This window comes from Kryptolebias marmoratus, linkage group LG20 (genome assembly GCF_001649575.2).
Source record: "Kryptolebias marmoratus isolate JLee-2015 linkage group LG20, ASM164957v2, whole genome shotgun sequence".
Taxonomy (NCBI): Eukaryota; Metazoa; Chordata; class Actinopteri; order Cyprinodontiformes; family Rivulidae; genus Kryptolebias; species Kryptolebias marmoratus.
The window spans coordinates 11,588,959-11,613,014 of NC_051449.1; the positions used below are offsets into that span (position 1 = coordinate 11,588,959).

Consider the following 24,056-nt stretch of genomic DNA (forward strand, 5'->3'; position numbering starts at 1 on the left):
AGAGCCAGTCAGACGAATGTCCCATTAACAGAGGCGGGAAAACTGGGCCTGATACGAAGGCCCTGGACTGAGCCAGGGGTCGTTGTTTTTCTTTCTGCCTGAACATGTGCACCCTGAGTGCTGCAGATGTGCTGGTTTGCAGCAGCCTCTGTGCTCTTCAAACAAATCTGAGGACAGTAACTCTGTGAATCCATCCTGAAAACAGCTCCATCCATTGATCTTTTTAAACTTATTTTTCTGTTCAGGATAGTGGGCAGCTGGTGCCTATCTTCAGCCGTCACTGGGGAAGAGGAGAGGCAGGAGACAAACAACTATTCTAGTGACAATTTAGGGTTATCAGTTAATCTAACATGCATGTTTCTGATCAGTGGGAGGAAACTCATGCACAAGGAGAACGTGCAGACTTCGTAACCACCGCCCGGCTGAAAATGATATTTGATCAAAAATGAAGTGGAATACTGAGAGAACATTAGAGCATTTTTTGTCAAATCACAGTTATTTTATTGTGTATATATATTTTAAGTTAGCTTGTTAGAGGTTGTTGTCCTTAATATTGGGAAACCTAAAAAGTAAACAATCCAACATGGCTGCTTCATGTATTAAAAGGGTTGATAGCTGCGACAAGTCTTTTATTTGTACTTTATCAGTTTGTATGCAATTAAATCAAACACATAGTTTTTTACATTTTCTATAAGTGAGCATGTTGCTTCATTGCATAAAAAAACATAAAAAATACACAGTTGTATTATGACAGTAGTTAACCTGGTCACTGAGCAGAGCAATCAGCAAATCCTACTGGTTTAGAAATACTGTAGCTAAAAATAAAATATAAAGGAAAAATAGTAAAATTAAAACAACTGTCTGCAGATAAGACTCCTACATGATGAAGCAGCTATAGTTTGACAGCTTATGAAATTGTGGCTACAACTCTCAGTTTTTCTGTAATTGCTGCTAAGTGTTGCCAGTAGGGGTTGCTGTCGTGACTAAGAGCAGCTCTGTGAAAGACAAATGACAACGCTTTAGTGGCACACTGCAGGAAGCAGTGTGTGTCATTTTGTTGCCCCAACACACACACATCTGTGCTCCAGTGCTCCACAGTATTTTGTCTCACACATACATTCAAAGAGCTATCGTTCTATACCTCCAGGTCCAAGTCATCCAATCCCACCCCTTTAATTATGCACACAAAGAAGGCCCCCCATCTGAGGTTTGGGTCCAGTTTGTGTTGCTCACAGGTTTTAATGTTTAGTCCATTCTACCAGGTGAGGAGCAGAACATACACCTGTGATGCTGGTTTGCTTCTTATTGTTTTCTTTTTCTTTTAATTATATTTCTCAATTAGGTTTTTTTCTGTATTTTTAATCATAACTGGACTGTCAGGATTACAATGTAAGTATAATAAAATCTTAGAATACTATCACTAAAAGTATTCATCTACTGTCAGGTAATTAGTATATATTTTAAATTTTGGGAACACAGATTAAATATAATATTGACATAAAAAAATATAAAATGTGAATATTTGGAATTTGTCTTCATTACTTCTTTACAAGAAATTCAGAATTTTGCTCAGCACACATGATTAAGAGCTAGTTTTTTTATATAGTTATTACTGCATGTTATGCCAAGCATTCTCAATCAGGATTCCCTGCATGAATATAGATGCATAAATACACACACACACACACACACACACACACACACACACACACACACACACACACATATATATATATATAAATATGTATGTATACATTTTTCTTATCTTTATTCATGATTGAGAATGTTTGGCATCACATGCAGAAACAACTGTGTAAAAAAAAGCTGTCCACCAGCGACAGAAGAAAAATTCATTTGATTTTCGTTGTAAACACGGAGGGTAAAATGCAGGATGCAGGAGGAGTATCCAGAGCAGGATATCAGGTCTCTGTAAACTCTAACATGCTTTCTCCTGCACTCTGTGGGGGCTGCGCCACATTGACCATCCAGGATCCAGTTTCACCACTTCCTGTTTTAGTTTCAAGAACTACAAACTGATGCGTTTGACTTTACATTAACTCTGCTAACAGAGTGCATAATTGAACACACAGACACACACACACACACAGTCTGCTTTACAGCCAAGTGATCTGCGTCACATTTCAGCACCACTGGGGGGGGGGGGAGTCTTCTTTAGCTTGTTTTGCCAGTCTCTGTTTTCTTTTTATGTCTGTGTTTCAGAAAGAGGAGCTCCTGTATCACCAGAGTGTGAACAAGTGGCAGCATAAAGATGGAGACCAACAAGGTGACCAAATCTTTAATTTTAACTCACAGCTGTGGTTCACAAATATGTAGAGGAAATGAAACAGGAGATGACAGAAAATGTTTTAGCTTTCCGCTTCTTTAAAAGGCAGAAAAAATGGACATTTGCCTAATTTTAAGTAAAAAAAAAAAAAAAAATTCTGATTTGCTTGAGCTGTCCTTTAAAGAATCCCTCCTGTGTGTGTGTGTTCCCAGCAGCCAGTGAAGGAGGTGCTCCCCCTGCCTCGCCAACCCACCCCGCTTCCTATGACCTCCTCCTCCTCTGTAACCCCCTCCAAAAAACACACCACAGGCTCCATGCAGCATGTTCACATGGCCTCCTCAGGTGATCCGCACAGAGAGGACCTATTTATGTGTCACTTCTGAAAACATACCAAATGTGTTCATCGTGCAGATGTTACCTGATTGCATTCATGTACGGCAAAAATATTTTAGTTAGATTAAATGAAGTGACAGAAAGGCAGCACGAATCATAAATGCGCACACGCATCTTTTAATTTAATCAAATCTCAGAGTCTGACCTTTTACCTTTGTCACGTTTGTTTACAGTGGTGACATCGCTCAATCATCTGAGGCCTCCAGAGAGGGACCTCACGCCGATGTCTCAGATGAAGGCTATTAAATCACTGAAGCATGCCGGCCTATCTGCAGTCTTCACTGGACAAACAGTGAGTTATACACGCTGCAACATTCAAAACAACCATTACTCCTGGATAAATTCAAGAAGGTTACAATCAAATTGACTAATACTCTGTTTGAGCTAAGTTAGGAATGTTATTCAAGGCATAAATAAAAGAACAGAGCATGCCATATTTGATTAAAAAAAGTAATCTTGTAAACATTTCTAACTCATGCTCACCTCTGAAAGTTTTATACTCGTTTTAATTTCTGCCTTTGGTATTCCTGTGGCATGTGGATAATTTCAAAGCTGCTTCATGTTTCAAAGATATGGAGGGGGGGGGGGGGAAGACTTTTTACTGAACTTGGTTCAGCAAATCCTCAGACCCAGAGGTCAGCAGAGTCACTCTGTCTTACATTATTAAACACTGACAGCATTTTGACAGAGAGGAGGTGCTGGAGGAGTTACCACCTGTCAACGTGATCTTGGCTGACATCGACTCCCTGGTGCCAACTCACGACGAAGCCGGCCGCCCCATACCGGAGTGGAAACGGCAGGTGATGGTGCGGCAGCTGCAGGTCAGGCTGAGAGATGAGGAGGAGCAGAGGAGACAGGTACTCTTCGCCTGGGCGGCTGTACCGTGACATTAAAACAAATAAGCTTACCCTTTTCCTTAAAGCCTCTTTAAAATCTCTTTGTGTCTCTAATAGGACACAGAAAATGGCTATGCACCACCAGATACCTGGAAGTTCTCACAGGCTCACAACGCCCTCCTGGGGCCCTTTGGCGAGCTTCTAACAGAGGAAGACTTAGTTTACTTGCAGCAGCAGATTGATGCTGTTTCTCTGCAGAAACGCTGCCAGGCCTATGAGCTGGAGCTGACCAGGCTAACTGAGGAGCTAAGGGAAATTCTCCCCGATCCCATCGTCAATATCTCCCTCAACAAAGACATCCTAGAACAGATGGACTCAGACGGGAAAATGCACCTGACTTTACCCATCTGGTGCAGCCGGGTCTCAGAGATAGTTAGGAGTATGTCTCTGCTGGTGTCGAATTTGACTCAAACAACGGACAAAGAAAACGACTGGAGAATGGTGGAAGGCGTGGTGGAGGGGATGAAAGGTTTGCAAGAAATCAGAGACATTTCAGGAACTCATTTAAACCAGGAGTTGGTGCAACGAGGCCAAGAAGAGACATCAACGTTCCTGGGGACCTCCAGTGGATGCAGGTTACCCCATATTGGGATGGCGTCTGCTTTTAGCCATCGTTTGGAGAGCCACACCTACAACAGAGCTCGGCAGGAGAAGGTGGAGAGAGAGATCCAGCAGTCTGGGGTGTCAGTGAGAAACCTTAGGTCCAACTTTGAGGGCCAGATTGGTGGCATTTATCCCTTTGCTGGAGTTGCGCAGGACCAGCAGGAGTTGAAAAGCCAGAATAAGGCGGGGACTTCAGGAAAAAACAACCATGAAGTCAACTCAGGCCCCAACCCCGATACCTCCAAAAAATGCCTACCTGTTTATGACACTACAAGTTTAAGGAAAGAGCGGATAGTGGTGCTGTTCCTGAGCCACTGGAAGAAGTCAGCATATGCCATCTCAGTGAGGGCAGCGAGGCAGAGGGCATCAGAGAGAGCGACAGCAACACCTGCCGAAGAGAAAAACACGTCCATGCTTCAGTTCTGCCAACAAAGAGGGGCTGTGGACAAAATGCTGAACTCCTGGAGGAACAAACTCGAGCTGGACGATGCTTCCTCCGACCTCTCACAAAACCCAACTCCCCAGTTGACCTTGTCTCCTGAGGAGTTCCTGCCCGACGCGAATGGCGTCGTAATGAGCCATGACAGCTTGACCCTTGACCTCTTTATGCTAGGCTACTTCCACATCTTACAGCAAGAGCTGACCGCTGAGGAGAGGAAGATGAGGCATCTCCTCTGTTTTGAAGTTTTTGACCATGTCGGCAGCTTCCCCTGGGAGAAGGTGAGGGATTTCCACAAGGCCGTTCTGCAGGAGATCCAGGCCGGCAGGCGACGGTGGAGTGACGGCTTCGAAGACCTCAAATTTCATTTCTTTGGTGACTCAAAACCAGGCAGCTGCCCATTATCATCAGCAGCATCCCTACTGCCAGAGTCCACGACCGTGCCCAAGGTTGTAATACAAAGTGCAAGCCCAGATGAGAATGGCAGCGACACAGGCTTTTCCTACTTCAACAATGAAGATATATGTAAATACATCGATCGCAGTTTTGCTTTCTGGAAAGAGAAGGAGGCAGAGCTGTTTGATTTTGAGCAATAAGTTTAAATGTGATGTCTTTGTGCAAAACTATGTTGATGTGTTTATTCTGGAAAACTGATGGGTGCTGAATAAAACTCTTGTGAATGCATCGCTGATGTTTAATTTATGCAAACCTAAACTGTAAATAGACATGATTTAGCTCAAGTCTTCTGCAAATTGTGGTTTGTGCAACAGAAACATATGCATGTATGTATGTCTTCTTCCATGAAGCCCATTATAAGTTAAAATGGGATGGATGGTGCGATCAGAAAGTGACGTACCTTGACCTTTGGAGTTTAGTTTGAACAGCTTTGGTTGGTTTCCTTTGCTCTTTAGTGCCTTTCTGTTTCCACTTGAGTCCACACCCTGGGAGGCTGGCAACAATACCAGGATCTTTTTACTGTTTAATAATTTGGGATCATGAAGCTACTTGGAGAGGATCACCTTTACTGCAACACTGCCTAAAACTTGAAACATAACTATAATGCAAGGATTATAGTATTTAAGGGTATACCATTTATAAAATAAACAACAAATAATTTCTTTTCACGTTTTTATTTGGTTACTCTATCACATAGCCTACTGAAACTTTACAGATATACATTACATAATTGCTTTTATTTGAGTCATTTTTACTAGAAATTAAGTGTTTCAATGAGCTGTTAAGATACTGACAACTTTATCCGCTTTATACATTGAAGGAATGGGATAGATTTTTTCAAGGTTTTGAAAATGAACAAAAGGATTTCATTTATTTATTGTCAGTGGAATTTATGCATTGACTGGAGATGTAGCTGTTTGCATATGTAAGACAGGGTCATAATTATATTCTGTTAAAAAAACAACCTTTTTTAATGAATATTAAATCACTAATAAAAAGTGCTGAAGCCTATTTAAAACAACACCCATGCACGATTTAATTAGGCGCGAGCTTTACAGTCTGGGGAGCAAAAAAGGTGAGGGATCGAAATAGGTGAGGTCGCGCATGCGCACGGCCGCCTTACGATGACAGGAGGATGCTGAGCTGCATTCCCACCATTCTGTGAGGAGAGGAGGATCTCCCCCCACCACCCTCCACCTGCTCATCCAGAAGAAGCAAGAAAAAAAAATATTTTTAAAAAATCATACGAATCACGCCGAGCTCATCTGAAAACGTCCAGGTTCGGCTGTTTGTCTGCCACCATGTCCGCCGGAGGAGATCTGGGGAACCCCCTGAGGAAATTTAAGCTGGTCTTTTTGGGCGAGCAGAGCGGTGAGTCGGGAGCGGTGTGTGTGTGTGTGTGTGTGTGAAAGGCCGGGGGTTCGTTTTCCTGATAAGTTAAAAAGGAAAAACTGCGGGAGACAAAACCGGGTTGGGCCTCGACGAATGCGACGCCTTGGCACGGGGAAATGTGATTAACCGAGGTGGGGGGGCAGGAAAAAAAAGACCCGCATTTGTCTCAGATCAACTCCTGAACTGATTATTCTGACTGCGCAGATTAGAGAACAAACTGTGATGAATGTATTAAATAAAAGAAGCCATTGAAGGTTGTTTGATTTGTCGCAGATGGTCATATTTCGCACGGCGGCAGGCGGTAGGAGTGTTTTGATTCGCTGCAGTGACCGTCAAAAAAAAAAAAAAATCCGTCTCCTAATTAACCTCTTTATTTCATTTGCATCCATTATTTCTGATATGTGAGCCCCTCATTCTATTGTGTAACATCGATTAGTGTTTTTTTCCCCTTCCCCTTTTATTTTAGAGAGGATAACAAACAGCCTCCCATGTGTCAGCTCGGGACACACCCTAGACTGGCGATGTCTGTAGCATCTTCAGAACCACGCAGTCTCCTGCTCCTGGTCCCATCAATAATCGCACAAAAAACAAGCCCCAGAGCCAGAACATTATACTGTATGTTCAAGAAATCGTCTGTGCTTTGATGGGACAAATTCAGAAATGAGCTGGTTTGATAACGGTTAAGCTCGGAAGCTCAGAAATCCTCCAAAGTGGCAGCAAATTCACTCATGACCTGTTCTGAAAAATAAATGAAGAGAAGGACAAATATAAGTAAGATGACAGGGCTGGGCTGGTGCATGTTTTCCATTACAGGAGTGTGTCTGTGTGCACTGAAAGCCTGTCTCTGTGTGTGTGTTTGTGTGGCCTGTGCTGCAATGATGCTGTCCATGGTGCTGAAACAAGGCCCCGGCGTGGTCAGTGCCCATTACAGCTGTAGAGTCATGGAGCTGAAGGGAAAACGCTGCTAAAGACGGGGCTCTGTGTCGGTGTAAAAAAACATGGAGAAGAGCAGGCTCCATCCATGCCCCGGTTGATTCGGGACACATTTTGCTGTGTCTATAGACAGTTTCTTGACACGATTCCCGTTCTCATCTCAGCGCTTGAGCAAATGCTTTTAAAGAACAGAAAGCGATGGAGGGGAAACAGTTACTCGATCAATCAGTAACTGAAACACCATTAGTTCTCGCCCCTCAAAAAGGAACAACTACTCAAACGCAGTTCAGCTCCTACAACACTGAATTTTAGCTCAGTATCTGTAAAACTGGCTGAGTTAAGGTCAACTAGCTGTAGAAGCCATCTTAAACTGGGTTGACTACTAAAGTCAATCGGTTGCAGATGTACATCTAATGATCACTCTCTGAGAGTTTAATTAAAATCCATCCAGTGATTCACAGGATATTTTGCTAACAGACAGACAAAGTTGACTCCGATAGTTAATGGCAAAGTTTTGAAAACAGATCTTTTGCGATCAATTAGCACTCAGAGTATATGTTGGAAATGACTCTCAGCTACAACCACACCAAATTTTAACTCAGTATTTGTAAAATTGATTGAATTATAGCCATTTTTCTGTGTGACAAGGTTACGTATCTGTGGCAGCCATCTTGTATGGGGTTGACTCCAAAATGTAATCAGTTGTAAATGTTCATTCAATGATTACTTTATGAGGGTTTCATTCAAATCAGTCCTGTAGTTCTTAAAATATTTTGCTAACAGACAGACAGAGTTGATGCCAGCTATTAATGCCAAAGTTGTATTGAAAATACTCCAGAAGGTGTAATGATTGGAGTGTCAGATGAGGGTGATGCTTAGCTATTACAACCCCAAATCTTAGCTCAATATCTGTAATATTGGCTGAGTTTTACCCATTATATGTTTCATAAGGTCAGTTGGCTGTGGCGGCCATCTTGATTGGGGTTGACTCCAAAATGTAATCAGTTGTAGATGCACATCCAATGATTACTTCCTGAGAGTTTCATTCAAGTCCATCTTGTGGTCCATAAATTATTTTCGTTCAGACAAACAAACACACGATAATAATTCTGAGTATAGGTCCATTTTTATTATCAGTATATTTTTCAGAGTCAGATTTTTCTTGTTTTTTCAGCTGTCACTGTGGCAAAACCACCTATTTTATCTTAGTAGTTTTTAACAGACACAGCTTTATTGTAAATATGGTGAATAGTTAGAAGCTTAACTAACAAAACTCGACCTGCGTGTGTCTCGTTTCAGTGGGGAAAACATCTCTCATCACTAGGTTCATGTATGACAGCTTCGACAACACGTATCAGGTGAGGCTCAGAACAGAAACACGGATAAAATGTCTGAATTTAATAATGAACTGATTACAGATCTGGTCAGTGAGTGTATTTAAAAGTTTGGTTAATTAATATTCTAGTAGGGAAATGCAGCTAATATTAATTAATACAGGGACTTCTTGGTATATATTCTCATTTGACTGTTTTATTCAAAGATAACCAACAGATAGTATCACGGCACTATTAGTGGCTTCTTTTTTAAAGGTCAGGTACCTTTCCTTTTCTTTTTGCTGAGTATTTTAAATGTTTGCAACAAGAATCAGTCATTCGAGGGAAACAAATAGTTCAGACATCGATGTTAATGTCTGGATTTTCCTGATAGATTCCTACCTTTCTGTTCTTTCCTGTCACCCAGGCAACCATCGGTATCGACTTCCTATCGAAGACCATGTACCTGGAAGACCGGACAGTAGGAAATCTTGATTGTGGTTTAGACTTTGCATGTCATATATATATATATAATTATGCAATTTTCAGGTTTTAATTGAGCCACCATCTTGAAATGTCCCATTTTCTCCTCTGGTTTGACTAATCCTTGATTTGATTTGCCTTATAACTGCTTTCTTCACACTTTAATGTGAAGGTTATTTCTGTTAGGAAGAGCTTTGGTGCGCTGACTTTAATAAGCCTTACTCATGGATGATCTTCTTTAGCCACTGGAAGTGTTATTTCTGCTGCGGGATATGATCCTCTGCCGGCTGATACTGGCTTATCCCTCACACGGAGCCTTTTACGTCTAGTCAGTGCGTGTCGTGTTATAGTGAATGTGGAAACAGCTGCTGGAGGTGTGTGTATGTATGTGTGTGTGTGTGTGCACCTGTAGGTAAGGCTGCAGCTGTGGGACACAGCTGGACAGGAGCGCTTCAGGAGCCTCATCCCGAGCTACATCCGGGACTCCACGGTGGCTGTGGTTGTCTATGACATCACAAGTGAGCAAAACCGGATCCGCTGACGACTTCCTGTCGAACCGCACTGATTGATACGGTGGTTTAATGTCTCAGAGAGGTCTAAAGGCCGGATCTAAAGCGATGCTCTGGTCTCCACAGATGTGAATTCGTTCCAGCAGACCTGCAAATGGATCGACGACGTCAGGACGGAGAGAGGAAGCGACGTCATCATCATGCTTGTGGGCAACAAGACAGATTTGGAAGAGAAGAGGTAAAAAAACAAACAAACAAACAAAAAAAAAAACGTTGATCCATAATTAACTGTGACGTTTAGCTGCAGCTGGGAGGATTTAGGAAAACAAACACAAAGCTTGTTTGAAAAGCGACACGTCAGCTCAGGATGATTCAGCCAGAGATGTTTCCTGCAGGCAAATCACGATCGAAGAAGGAGAGCAGCGAGCCAAGGAGCTGAACGTCATGTTCATCGAGACCAGTGCCAAGATGGGCTCCAATGTCAAACAGGTGACCCCTGCCGTTTCACCAGATTTCACAGCATTTTTGGGCAATGCCTGACAGCCCTTTCTTATTTGAAAAACACAACAGCTGCACTGACAAGGGTGAGGTTTTTACTTAATATAATTTATAGGTTAGCGCTGCGTTAAAATAGGGTTCCCAGGCTGGCATTTTCCATAGAATTTAATTAAAAATAATGTTGATTAAATTCATTAACATGAGGCTTGGGAACAACAGTAATAACAGAATAGTTTAATATAAAAAAATGAGTCTGGGCACTTTTATTTTTGATGGTTGACGCAGACCTTTTTAGGAATGTCTATATTTTATTTATCATTGTTACGTCACACAAAACGGCTCACGTTTTAACCCGCCTTCTTGGTTTTTTTTTTTTTTCTCCTTTTAGCTGTTTCGCCGAGTGGCGGCGGCCCTACCTGGGATGGAAAGCCTGGACGACGCGAATCCCGAAGGCAGTATCCTTCACAGCCGCTCTGATTCACTGCACGCGCCGAGAGCTGGGTTCCTGATTATTTTTAATCTCTTAGTGGCTGCTGGCACTAACGCAAACAGACAGAGTGGCCTACTGTCTACAGGCGCGTCGGTCATTAAGGCGTTTATGTTTAGGAGGGAAGAAACGCGCAGAGAGAGGGTTTTTTTTTTTTCTTTTATAGAAGCAAAAGGTGCAGCACCACACAGTGGCTGTCAGGGAAGAGACAGGAGGAGAGGACGTGTGATGGAGGACTAATTTTTGTATAGGATTAAATTAAAAAAGAGCTATTAATATATACAATTTATTGGAGTTTGAGCTTAAAGCACTTTACTTCGTTTGCCAGCTACCATTAAAATCAGCACATTTAGGCTAACAGAGCATTTATGCTGGCACTTATAGTAAAATGAAAAGAATATATTTTAAATTTAATTCTGAAATTGACATTTAAGAGGAAAAAAATGCTCCTTTTGTCTTGTTGTAGCATCAGATGATGGTTTAGAAACTATTTTTATTTAATGCATCCATATCAGAGCTGGTTTCTCTTTGTATTCATTTATTTTGCGCACTGAGAGTTACTTAAAGTACTGCACATAGTCTCAATTCTGTCCTCGTTTCTTTAAAGTTTGCTTCCAAGGTGGCTGACTTTCCTGTGATCTTCCGAGGAGCTCCAGGTCAGTCGTTCCTCAGGCTTTCCGAACGTCCTGTGGTTTTTTTCTTCAAATGCGGACAGCTTTTTTTGTTTTGCTTATTTTCGTTCGTTTTTTTACGAGGCTTTAAACTATGAGGAAACTGAGCAGGCGGAGGACAAGACAGGAAGTATCAGGCTTTAAAACGATCTGCAGCCGGTGAAAGGTATCTGGAAGTCATGTCTTTAAGAAATAGGAAAAAAAATCCAGTAATAGATCCGATAGATACTCCATGAAGCTCGTTAGGAAGCAAAATTCTCTTTTATGCGTCAAACTGTGGTATCATTGGGCGTTTTTCATGCATTTAGCGAAAGAAATGGCACCAAAATGTTATTTGTCACCACCGATCATTCCCTTGAGTTTTCCTTAACGGGACTCTTCCCAGTGATCGACATCAAGCTGGACAAACCAGCCGAGCCGACCGTCCCCGAGGGCGGCTGCTCGTGTTAATGCAAAGCTGCGACCGGCCGGCTCCCTTCACACCATAGGCTTGTTGTGTTGCTTTTATACTGGTTAGCTCCCAGTTGACTTCTCTAATTGGACATAGGAATCGAAGCCTCGCATCTGATTGGACAACTCAAACGCTACATCTTTCAGTCTTGTTCAGTTGTAAGATATTGTAAACTTTGTCAATATGTAAGTGACTGAAGGAGTACGAAAAACGAGGAAGTGGGGGAGGGAGGCGGGGGGAACTACAAAATGTCGCCATGAAAATAAACGACAAGAACAACGGCAAAAATAATAATAATTACAAACAAAAGAAACACACACACACGCAGACACAGAAAGGGAGAAGAAGAGGACAACCAACAGAGTTCTTTTCACCGTTATGTTTTGTATTTTTTTATATCTTAAAAAAAAGAAAAAAAAGGGAACGCACCAAAAATGATGCCTAAACACAGATGGAGGCAGAAGTTGAGGGGGTCAGCCATTTTTTTCCCCAGATGTCCGAACACGTCTGAATGTCTGCAGCACGCATGCACGCTGTTCTGATCTTTAACCTTTGACCTCTGGCCCGCCCTCCAGGGTGTCTCTTCGGCGCTCTGGAGAGGAGGCCGAGTGTCTTAGAATGTTTTATAGCATCTCTCTCTCTCTATAGCATCTCATAACAGAAGTCATATCATTTGATATTCCCACCGGAGTTCAGTAGGTTCACCTAACAGTAGCTGTGAAAACGTGGCACTCTTATCTCTCTATGGGTTTAACTTTTCTAGAACAAACTATACTGTGGTTCGAAACAGAAAAAGAAAAGTCAGCTTACTCTCACAACGCCCCCATCCCGCCCAGTAACCCTAGACTTCTCCTTCTCTCCTCCCTCTACCTCTCCCTCCGGTCTCCCCATCCCTCCATCCCGGTGATACACTTATATCAACCCACTGTAATGGACTGCACTGTATATAATAATGTAATATGTATGTTGTGAACGTCCCCCTGTAGAAGTGGTCCTTGTTCACCCGTATGAATAATGTAATAATGTTTAATGATTAATAAATTACAGATTAAAGGGCTTCACTCTCCCAACCATCTACATTCACCTGGCAGCAAAAGAGTTCTGTTCCGCCTCAGTCGCCGCCTGCCGCTGACTGCGTTTGGGTGTGCGTCTGTCTGTTAGCAAAATAACTCATGAGATGTGAGATGTTGGACAACATTTTAAGAAACTGGCAGAACGCAATTGTTGGACGTACGTCTACAGCTGATTAACGTTTGGAGCTGACCTGATCCAAGATGGTTGCAGCAGCCAAATGACTTTAGAAAACATGAAAATGGTTACAATTCAGTCAGTTTTATGGATTTTCACCTAATATTTAGTATGGTAGTAGCTGAACCTGATCGTCAACATATATTTTGAGCAGTAACAGATTGTGCGAGATCTTAGTTTAAAAATTTTCCACTACCTTTTTGAAGTCAGCTCCATCTGTTAGCAAAATATCTCATGAACCACTGGACAAATTTTAATGAAACTTTCAGGCAACAATCAGCGGATGAGCACCTACAACAGGTTAACGTTTGGAGCCAACCTCATTTAGGATGGATTCCACAGTTAGCTGACCTTAGGAAACACAAATGTGGCTATAAGTCTGTCAATTTTACAGATATTGTGCTAAAATTTGGTGTGACAGTAGTCATACAACACACACTCTAAGCATGACATCTCACACTATTGCATGAGATTGTGTTACCTTTAAAGTTTAGCCAAAATGGCTACAACTTCATCATTTCTCAACATTAGATGAGCTTAGTCTAAAACTAACATATGCCTTTACTTTATTTAGGATTTTATTTGTGATTTATTTATTTATATATTTACTGAATAGGATTTTTTTTTCAAAAATGTATCATTTCCAGAGGGAATCATAGGAGTTACAGTCTTCCCTAAGTCAGATTTTGCTCAGGCAAGTTTGTTGTCACAGCAGCAGTGGCTACATGTTTAACGAGGCGGTAAGAATCATCTGGTTGGTATAAGCAGAGAGCAGTGTGAACATCTAACATGTTTTTTTAATGGGTAAAACTATTTAAATTTTGATTTTTAGTGAAAGATTCATGCACTGTATGTAGCTTTTCACACAAGTTCACAAAGTGAACGTGCGTTTCCCGGTGATTTTTGCCAAACGAGCCTAAGGAGTAACTCACAGTGCAATCGGTTTTTGATATTACCCAAAAATGTCACCGAAAAGATTCTCTTAAGTCACATTTTTATTGTCCCAAAATGATCAAAATGGACCAAAAAACAAACAAGCAAGCAAACAAAAAAAACTAAATGAAGTTTTAAAAAAGCAGAATTTTGTTGCAAAACTTGATGTTATTTACTCAGCTGTTCTTTATTTTATTATTTGACAAAACCATTATTGTAGGGTTAATAAATGAGGAAGAACAGTGAGGAGCCAACCGGTCGGTCACGCAGTCAGTCTGTCAGCCACTTAATTGCTTAAATTTCTAATTTTCTCCCATCAATGGTGAAGTGAAGTGATGATTATCGCCCTAACCCAGAGTTCTCTGTGGTGAGTCAGAGTCTGAAAACCTGATAGGTGAGGGGAAGTTGAGGTGGAAAGAACCTTTTAGGAGGAAAACCGCCACCGTGGCCCGTCATGTCACTTCGCTGAGCTCGCCTGACGTAAGAAGACAGGTATTCCCCTGATCGAAGGCGGTTGGTGCCGTTAGTGGACAAATGAACTCCGCGGAGCTCTGAGGGACGGACTTCCTCAGGTGCGTCGGATGCAGTGATCTTGCCAAAGCTCACAGAAGAACAAATACAGGGGGAGTCGGAGTTTAATGTAAGCACAGACACCTTCAGTGACAAATATTACAAAAAATCAAAAATACAGGAACATGCAGAAACACATTAAAAGAGTTGAGTTGAAGACATCCAACGTGTCTCATCGACGACAACGCATGCTCGATGTTCCACACGGCGTTTCCTCTCCTGAGAAGGACACACCTCCCGCACTCTGAAGACTTCATGTACGATCTCCGACCCAGCCGGGCCACTTGGTCTCTCCTTTTCACTCAAAGCAGATCATGTCCCGAGTGGAGGTGTTTGTGGACGCCAACCTTCGCTCTCTGCTGAGGGAGCTTCGTACTGACATTGCGATGGCTGTGGACGACCCTTTCCCTATCGTGTACGGCTTGGCAGACAAAAACATCATCACTGATCAACTGCTGAAGGTAAGAAACGGAAAAGGCCGTGAACCTTTAGTTTAACTGTAAAATAGCTTCATTTCGATCTGTGTTTTTAGGCTCCACTCATAAATTCAATCACCTTGGTTTATTAGGACACACTGGAGAAGGAGGGAAGTGAGGGGATTCACAAAGCCATGTACGCCCTCCTGTCCTGGGTGTTAGAGCAGAGCAGATCCACGATCCAGGCTTTCTGGAACAACCTATCCAAAGACTACAATGTGGACAGCTACCCCAGGCTGCAGACGCTCCTCGCTAACCTTCAAGCCAGTATGTGCTATCTGTGACAGCTTTATTTGACCTCACAGTTATAAGGACAGATTTATTTCAGGGTCCACATTGTTGATTCTGTTAGGGCGAGGTGCTCCAAGTTCCAAACCAGAAATCCGACCTTCAGGAGGTCCGAAAGCTGCTCCGAGCAAGAAGAGGAGCCACGAGGACAGGGGATCAAACACCAAGCATTCAGAGTATCACGCCAAGACAAGTGATGGAGCAGGTCTTCTTCCTTTTAGCTTGATGTCTCCCCCCAACACTATTAGATCCAGTTTTGGACCAAAAAGAGAAATTATTACTGGCTTTCCAGAACAGATTTCCTTTTGTAAATTTGCAACATTTAAAAACCTAATTTTAAAAAAAATTAAGGCGTTGTATTAAATGCAAATAAAAACAATGCCTTTTTTTTCTCATTTTATGGCAGCAACACATCTCAAAAAAAGTTGGACCGCAGCAACAAAAGGCTTTAAAGGTTAGTGGTATGAATACGAAACAGCTGCAACTAATTAGGTTAATTGGCAGCTGGTGAGTAAGAGGACTGGGTAAAAAAGATGAAATCTCTCAGAAGTACTTTGAATATCCCATCATCTAAAGATCATAATGTCAATAAAAGATTTCAAGAATCTGGAGACATCTCTTAGGTCAAATGTCCGTATTGGACAGCTGTGATCTTTGGGCCCTCAGGCAGCACTGAGTCATACTTCCACACATCACTGTCTGTAAATACAGTTCACCTCACCATCTGCAAATTCTGTTTAAAGCTTCTTCATGCAAAGAAGAAGCCACACATGAACACCACCCAGAAACGCTGCCGTTTCCTCAAGGTCAGAGCTCAGTTAAAATGGACCGAGGCAAAGTGGAAAACTGTTCTGTGGTCAGACGAATTGAAGTTTGAAATTGTTTTTTGGAAACCACAGATGCTACGTCCTCCATACTAAAGAGCAGAGAGACCATTCAGCTTGTCATCAGTGCCCAAATCAAAAACCTTGCCTCTCTGATGGTATGGGGCTGCATTAGTGTTTATGGCTTTGGCAGCTTTCACCTCTGGAAAGACAGCATCAATGAAGAAAAGATAAAGCTTCCACAATCTAGGCTCCCATCCAGCAAAGGAGACCCAGGACTGTTGAACAGCTAGAATCCTCCATCAGACAAGAATGGGACAACATTCCCTCCAAAACCTCCAGCAGCTGCTCTCCTCACTTATTCGATGTTTACAGACTGTTGTTAAAAGACGACAGAGGGAAACATGACCCTGTCCCAAGTGTTTTGAGATGTGCTGCTGCCATAAAATTCTTAACCTTAACAAGTTCTTATTTTAAACATTCAGTATGTTCAGGATGTTCCATTATGAATAAAATATAAGTTTATGAGACTTGCAAATCATTCCTTTCTGTTTTTATTTACATTTTACACAAAGTCCCAACCTTTTTTTGGGAATTGGGGTTTCATTTTAACCAGTTTATGCTTTCAATAACTAGTATCGCATTGCATGGTTTTCTTCAGGGAGTAAAGTCAAGCTATACAGAGTGAAGAGTCACACACACGCGCTGCAGCTCCAAAATGGAAATGGTAACAGTATATTAGCCAGCAAATTCAGCAAATTTACTGGCTAATGCTACAAAGCTTCCAAATTCCTTCCCAGGTTTACAGGTGGTGTCCTCCTTAGCCCAGAGAGGAATACCATTGTCCTCCTCTTCCTCGAGCTTCTCCACAGATCCACCAGTCAGGAGTGAAAAAAAGGAGAAGACGCAAGTCAAACAGGAGTACGCCTTGGATGGTAAACCGTGGAGATATTTATGTAACACAGATGACACTGTATTGTAAGAATATCAAATATATTAGCAGCGGCATCAATTTAGACCCGGGAGATGTTATGACTGTTTTGTTGTCATGCTTTTAGTAATTTTGTCTATCTCAAAAAAAGAGAAATTTGCTTGTTATTCAACAGGGTTGAGCAAAAAGTGCATCAAAGTTGCTGGAGGGTTTTACTCTCAGGGTTTAGCAGAGGAGCCAAGTGGTGAGAAGCCCAAGTCCGCAAAGATCACATTTCACCACCAGGGGGAGCTAGCCACAGTCATGGTAACAGCATTTAGAGCCACACACTCTAGCCCATTTTAAAAAATAAATGTGTGTTTTTACATTTTTAATAAAGTTACATAAATGTGTGTGTTTGTAGGCTCACTGTAATGATGACGAGTGTGCGGTGTGTAAAGATGGAGGAGAGCTGATTTGTTGTGACGGATGTCCTCGAGCCTTCCATCTGGGCTGCCTCATCCCTCCACTCACCTCCATACCCAGGTGATCAAACATGTGCCTCTTTTTATGCTGTAACGTGTGTGTTTATGTGCTGACAGAGGGACTTTTTAACCAAAAAGGCATCAATACTGCAGTACTTTCTTTTTTTTTTTTAATCTGCAGTGGCTCTTGGCAGTGTGAATGGTGCAGTGGACACAGAGTGAAAAGAGAGCTTGTCCGACTGCCCTTACAGGTAAATCCCTGAAGCATTTCCTTATATATAATCTGAACACAGTCAGCTAATAGTTGTGTTCAGCAGAGTAATTCACTTCATGAAAGAAAATGAATTCTTCCCATATTTTGAGTAAATATGTATCTAAATGAGAGGCCATCAATCAGATTTATGATGCAGCATCACAAATCACAATTTTTCCCTGAAAGTTTAAGCTTCTTCTTCTTTTTTTAATACCAAAACAATTATCATACTCAGGCTCTCTCAGCTCAGACTCCACAAACAAACACAAACTCCAGTCTCTCAGTGACAGACGGCTCATTTTACTCCGCCCTATCACCCTCCGTCACAAGCGTCACAGCCTCTGTCAGTGTGTCAAGTGGCAGAAATCAGGTGAAGACTTTATGCTTCTTCTTTTTCTTTGACTTTCTCCCTCTATCAGTTCCCTAGTCTTTTTCCCTCAGTCATTTCTTTTACTGCTTTTTGCAAAAAAAAAAGAAGTAAAAGTTTGCTACAAATTGTGTTCACAGTGTTCAGGAGGAGAGCTGGCCGGCGTGAGGGAAGTGTGTGGCGTTTGCCACCTCGGCGGAGGAGACCTGACCCTCTGTCACCAGTGTTTAAAGTGTTTCCACGCACACTGCCACTTTGCCAAGTAAGAAAACTACGTTTCTCCCTTTAATGCATTCTTGCATCGCTCAGAACAGAAAAGATTAAAGGGATTATAGTGTTTACGGAACACCAGCTTCTAAGATCTCATCATCTGCTCTGAGTGAAGTGCACTTCTGGAAGCTCCAACCTTTTCTTGTTAGTATTGATCATCCTTGTGCATTAAGAGTGCGCTCAGATGATTATCATTATCTAGCAAGTTTTGACTAATGGCTTGTAAATGGACCTCTGCAGCTGCCTGCACTAACTGAGGATCAATAACATTACTAAATTAGTTCATGGATGCAAATGACAAATTAAAAACGAGTTCAGATGAGCTTTTGCTGCAACATTTGTTTATTTTAGCGACGACTGTCTTGTTTTAATGAATAATTCTGTCACTTCAAATGTATTTGGACCATTTTGGTGCTTCTTACTGCCCGCTGCTGAATGCGAAAGGCGATAATGCTTTTTTGCCTATTTCTGTGCATTCATGTGCCTGTTTGCAAAATATCTCAGGAAACACAAGACAGAGTTTATTGAAACTTCTAGGAAATAGTCATTGGATATACCTTTACAACTGATTAGCTTTTGGAGACAACCCAATTCAAGATGGACACCACAGTCAACTCACTTTAGAAAACACAAAAAAGGCTGTAATTTGGTCAGTTTTACAGATGTTGAGATAAAATTTGATGTGGTAGTCGCTGAGAGTCATTCAGAACCCATACTCTGTGCGTGACTTCTCAAGGTTTAACCAAAATGGCTACAACTCCATCACTTCTCAACATGAGATGATCTAGTCTAAAAAGACAGATATACATTCCTTCAAAGAACGCTAGGCTTTTAATGTTCACAATATAATCCCTTTGCATAGTTCATATTCTTTTTCTCAGTGTGGGAAGTGTTTTTTTTTCCAGGAAGAGCCCAAATCAAGTATAATTTGCCAGCTGAAAGAGTTTGAAGCTCTCTCTCTGTAACCCTCAAATTACATATTGATTGATGGAAACGTGATCCACCGCAGCACTGACTCACTCACAGTGTCCGTGCGTTCCCCAGGGGGAGGTCCATCTGCTCCTCCTGCTCCCGGCTGTGGGGCAGCTCCGCGGAGAAAGAGCCTGAGCCCAGAGGCCAGCAGGTGTGTCTGCGCGCATCTCCAACACACACACACCAACGAGACAGAAAAACCCTGAACATTCTGCGCTGTAACCCTGTTTCTGTTTGTGCTTGTGTGTGTTCAGCTCGCACCGGCTGTCCAGAACACACTCAGTCAAGATCCGAGCGCCTCTGTCACCGAGCCAGTCATCAATAAAGATGAACTGGACTCCATCCTGGGAGACGTGAGTGATTCTCGGTTGAGTACCACTAATGCAAATGTGATACCCATACATGTGAGACACATCATCACTCGTCTTATCACGCAGAGGAGGAGTTGTGATGCAGCCTTACACACGAATCAATACACACGAGCAATGTGTCATTGTGGATTAAAGCAACGTTTGTCCTCACTGACTGGAATTATGTGCCTCTGCTGTGCTTTAAGCATCATTTAACTTTAAGTTGCACAGCAGTTACAATCACTGTTATAGTTAATTAACCTGGAAAGGATTTCCCCAGACCTGCTGCTCTCCTCTGAGAGATACATTAATCTCTGCGTGCACCGTACCAGAAAAAAAAGTTTTAAAAAAAGCTCCAACCATTATTTTTTTTTTTTTTCTCATTTCACAGCAGGGCTCCATCGACGGCCTGTTGCAGTGGGCCTTTCACAACATCTCCCGGCCTCTTCCAGACTCTCAGGGATGCTACCAGTGAAAGTTAACCGGCCATTCAAAATTATTTAGCAACACAGATAAAATGAATGCCTAATTAGGTCAAACTTGCAGAACCACATGATGCTCATGGCCTCTTTCATGCTGCAGGTTAAAGAAATGGGAATTGGCTGATTTCTGATTGTTCCTGTAATAAAAGAGTGCATTAATTTTTCACCTTCTCTTGTCTCCGTCTCATGTATGTGCTCTACTGGTTTTAGGCTTGAGTTATATCCAACCTAACCTGTTATTCTGTGCTGGAATAATGGTTTATTTTCTTTTACCTCAACATATTATCCAGTTTTTCCAAGAATCTTGTGTAGTTTCATGGAATTTGTAAACAGGACCGGGGTCAGCGCAGACGTGGGAGAGCTGGGAGCGGGTCATTGACTTATCTGCTCAGGCATGACTGAATCTCAGAGTTACATAAACTTCTAACCTTTGTCTTGTTCAGGAAACCTTTGTGATGTTTTTTCTGCAGCAGCAGCAGCAGCAGCAGCAGCAGCAGCAGCAGCAGCAGCAGCAGCAGCAGCAGAGAAGACAGTAGTAACGTTCCACTTTAGGACACATCTACACAAAGCTCACAAAAGATGCACACATACATGTAGGGTGTGCACATGCAGTTGTTGGAACAATGGCGCAAACTTCCAGTTTGTTTTTGTTTTCTTTTTCTGTTTGGATTTGAAGCTTTTTGCGTCCACATGTTACACCAGATGGTTTCAATACGGTGCGGTATGCGCCCTGAGAAAAAGTCTCTGTTTGACATGAATTCCTTGAGAGCTAAATCACGCAGATGGGGAACTTTGTTTTTCTCATGAGTTTTAGCACGGCTGCCAACAGGATGAAGCCGGGCCAGGCATCTAAAAAGTTTTTTTTTTCCCCCTCCTCGCAGTGTTTGGTTGCCATGACACCCAGCTCCTTCGGGCATACAGCTGAGGATGACAAGCGTGATCTTTGCGGTGTGTTCGTGCTCAAGCAGATTCGTTTTATCCATCGGCGCGTTTCGGTTTGGGAAACATCTTGGAAACCTGAGGCCACCGTGAGGGTCAGCACTTCATATTTGACAAAGTTATACCCATTCCTGTGTTTCCTAAAGTTGGACAGCTGTGGCGGCCAACTTAAAACAGGTTGGCTCCAAAAGTTAATCTGTTGTAGATGTGCCTCTGATTACTTCCTGAGAGTTTCATTAAAATCTGTAAAGTAGTGCATAAGATATTCTGCTAACATGACAATGATGATGATGATGACGGCAACAAATCAAACAACATTTTGCTTCAAATTGTTTGTTCTAATGAGTGATTTTGCACACCTGTCTGAATTATCTTCCAACCACAGCTAAGAATATTTGTGTATTATATTGCCTGCTTTATTACAACAGATCCCCCCTGTTAGAAATTGTTTTCCATATGAAACCAAAACAAAACCCAAACAATTATAAAGCAAATACTTTCATACCGCAAGGTGGCTCCCGACTGGCAGATGCAGTTAAACACTTTCTGCAGGGATTCAATGTATGCCAGCATTCTTAAGCAACAACTGGAATCAAAGAGGAAACGTTTCCTCCAACGGTCAACGTTTGGGCTGACAGGAAAGTGGGAAATACCCAGATGTTATCAGAAGCAACGTAACTCCGAATGCAAATAAACGGATGAATTCCATATTTAGTTCTTTATTTCTGGCAGCATAGCAGTACGGGTGACTCTGTGGACTTCTGCTACCAAAAGTATCAACATTTGAAACCGTTTGTGAAGCACAATGAGTTGGTACAGATCTACAACTTTATGGTAAATCCATAGCAATTTATTACCTCCAAATTCAAAAAAATGTGTAGAACATATATGGAAACATGTTGAAAGAGATTAGTTTAAAAAAAAAAAAATTGTTTATATTAAGGCCAGTTTTTATTTGATGCCAAATCAGAAATGTAGCAACAAGAGACTGTAAATGTAGAGTAATTTTGTAAATAGAAAGACAAAAAACAAACTACATATCAAACTAAATTAACCAGTAACAGGTTAGTTCGTATAAGCGTGAATTAAAAATGTAGCAGTAAGGATTTTAAGAGGTAAAGTCTGAAGGGGTTACCCACTCTGTGAAAGTCAGCGCTTATTAGTTCAGCACTCAGTATAAAACCAAACAGATTTTGGTGGTTTTATCACGATGAGTACAGAAGCCATTAGAATTGTGTGTTTTTTTAGATTTCTATGTTTGCAGCAGTCTACTGGCTGCGGTGGTCTTCTTGATTTAGGTTGACACCAAAGGTTACTCAGCTGTAGATGGACATCCAATGATTACTTTTTGATAAGTTTCATTATATCCTTCATTATAAGATAAATAAGTACATTAACTATCTTTAATCGGACTAAGTTGTATTTATCATAATCCAAAGACATCAGCTGTTGGTGTAAGTTTATATCTCGTACGTACAGGAAGGTTATGTGTCTTATAATCTCGACTCTGGTTTATCTGTGTTGGATCTTATCTCCTGTCCAGTCGAACAACGTCCGCTGCATTCTTTCATGACATGTAACAAGGAAGAAAGGTGAATCAGTGTGGTTTAAGGTTTGAATCATGACCCTATTTTTGTCTATATTGCTGTTTTAGAAATGGTGTTTATTGTGGAGCGTAGTCTTGTCCTCAATGATTCACCCTTCAGATGTTTGGGAAGGTTTTCTCTCATGGATGCTTCTCGTATGACAATTTTCTGTTTGGAAAGACAGTGAAAATATCATAAAATCTCTCCCAGTTTTCTGTTTGTTAGTCAGTTTGAAGTCACATGGTTAAGTTCTTTTTAGAACCGAGTTGGTCACGAGATCAGTATTTATGGTATTTATTTCCATATTTCAGGCATCATTTACTGATTTATCATAAAAAATGTTGGCAGTTTCCTGATATCTGGACAAAGGGTCTGAAGTGATGAAACTTTCACAATTTCCAGGCAAGACACTATTTTTTGTGCCTGCTATTGTTGCTGGCAGGAAACATTCTGTACGAAGTCCTTAATGGTCTTGGCACAAACTACACAACAGATTCTTTTAATTCTTTGAGCAGCTGAGTGACTTTGTGTGACAGGAAAAATATTTTTTTGTTGTTGTTAATACGCAACCGTCCTTAGCAAACTTTGCAGATGTAAGATTTTCAGCACGAGTTGTCACATGCAATTTTTCCAATTAAAAAAGATCACTGTTTTTATTTTTTTTATTTTTAGGAGCTGTTGCTGTACTCAGATGAGTATTTATAATGAATTATCTTGTCATGCATTTTTTAGATAACATTATAATACAAACTGATCATTAGAGGATTGTTTTTACATCCTGTTTCTGAATGAAAACTGTAAAAAAAAAAGAAGTATGGATTAATGATGGATTACCATGGCTTTTGACTGCATATTTACACACAAAATTAAAATTTTTGGAAAAAAAATCTAAATAAAAACAGAATTCAATCATTTTCAAATCTCAAAGACCCATATTTTATTCACCATGGAACGTATCAAATATTTAAACTAAGAAACTGAATAATTTTTTGACAAAAATAAAAGGTAATGTTTGATTTGATGGCAGGAACACATCTCAAAAAAGATGGGAAAGCATCTGGACTCTTCTATTGTGAAGCCATGTTGTAATGGATGCAGCATGCAGTTTAGCACTGTCTTGCTGAAATATACCTTACCTGAAAAAGACATTGTCTGAACGGAAACATGTTGTATTTACTTTTCTGCATTGAGGGTGCCTATCTGGACATGTAAGCTGCCCATGCCAAAGGCGCTAATGCACCCCCATACCATCAGAGAGGCAGGCTTTTGAACTGTAGTAGGGAGGATGTGGCGTC

General features: G+C 41.4%; 3 protein-coding genes across 3 annotated transcripts; all 3 read left to right on the top strand.

Annotated features, from left to right (window-relative positions):
* The first annotated feature begins 2,269 nt into the window (after positions 1-2,269).
* espnlb (espin like b) lies at positions 2,270-5,211 on the top strand. Its single transcript, XM_017422414.3, has 5 exons — positions 2,270-2,284; positions 2,500-2,626; positions 2,851-2,969; positions 3,355-3,534; positions 3,631-5,211. The coding sequence occupies exons 1-5, from the start codon at positions 2,270-2,272 to the stop codon at positions 5,209-5,211; spliced, it is 2,022 nt and encodes a 673-aa protein (XP_017277903.1).
* Positions 5,212-6,191: 980 nt separating this feature from the next.
* On the top strand, positions 6,192-12,865 carry rab6bb (RAB6B, member RAS oncogene family b). The gene is made up of 8 exons (XM_017422360.3): positions 6,192-6,442; positions 8,696-8,754; positions 9,137-9,190; positions 9,605-9,710; positions 9,828-9,939; positions 10,097-10,190; positions 10,588-10,654; positions 11,743-12,865. The coding sequence occupies exons 1-8, from the start codon at positions 6,373-6,375 to the stop codon at positions 11,805-11,807; spliced, it is 627 nt and encodes a 208-aa protein (XP_017277849.1). The 5' UTR covers positions 6,192-6,372; the 3' UTR covers positions 11,808-12,865.
* A 1,639-nt stretch (positions 12,866-14,504) lies between these two features.
* aire (autoimmune regulator) lies at positions 14,505-20,407 on the top strand. The gene is made up of 13 exons (XM_037982045.1): positions 14,505-15,020; positions 15,128-15,302; positions 15,388-15,528; positions 16,809-16,874; positions 16,948-17,089; positions 17,261-17,384; positions 17,482-17,603; positions 17,724-17,793; positions 18,031-18,165; positions 18,303-18,424; positions 19,477-19,555; positions 19,659-19,757; positions 20,146-20,407. The coding sequence occupies exons 1-13, from the start codon at positions 14,874-14,876 to the stop codon at positions 20,227-20,229; spliced, it is 1,506 nt and encodes a 501-aa protein (XP_037837973.1). The 5' UTR covers positions 14,505-14,873; the 3' UTR covers positions 20,230-20,407.
* Positions 20,408-24,056: the final 3,649 nt, after the last annotated feature.

Excerpts from the sequence above, each read along its gene's own strand:
- aire (XM_037982045.1), top strand. The coding sequence starts at position 14,874 with ATGTCCCGAGTGGAGGTGTTTGTGGACGCCAACCTTCGCTCTCTGCTG. Across the intron at positions 17,385-17,481 it reads GGGAGCTAGCCACAGTCATG|GCTCACTGTAATGATGACGA; the intron begins GTAACAGCATTT and ends GTGTGTTTGTAG. Across the intron at positions 19,556-19,658 it reads CTGAGCCCAGAGGCCAGCAG|CTCGCACCGGCTGTCCAGAA; the intron begins GTGTGTCTGCGC and ends GTGTGTGTTCAG.
- rab6bb (XM_017422360.3), top strand. The coding sequence starts at position 6,373 with ATGTCCGCCGGAGGAGATCTGGGGAACCCCCTGAGGAAATTTAAGCTG. Across the intron at positions 9,711-9,827 it reads GGTTGTCTATGACATCACAA|ATGTGAATTCGTTCCAGCAG; the intron begins GTGAGCAAAACC and ends TGGTCTCCACAG. Across the intron at positions 10,655-11,742 it reads CGACGCGAATCCCGAAGGCA|TGATCGACATCAAGCTGGAC; the intron begins GTATCCTTCACA and ends GACTCTTCCCAG.
- espnlb (XM_017422414.3), top strand. Across the intron at positions 2,970-3,354 it reads CAGTCTTCACTGGACAAACA|CATTTTGACAGAGAGGAGGT; the intron begins GTGAGTTATACA and ends AAACACTGACAG. Across the intron at positions 3,535-3,630 it reads AGGAGGAGCAGAGGAGACAG|GACACAGAAAATGGCTATGC; the intron begins GTACTCTTCGCC and ends TGTCTCTAATAG.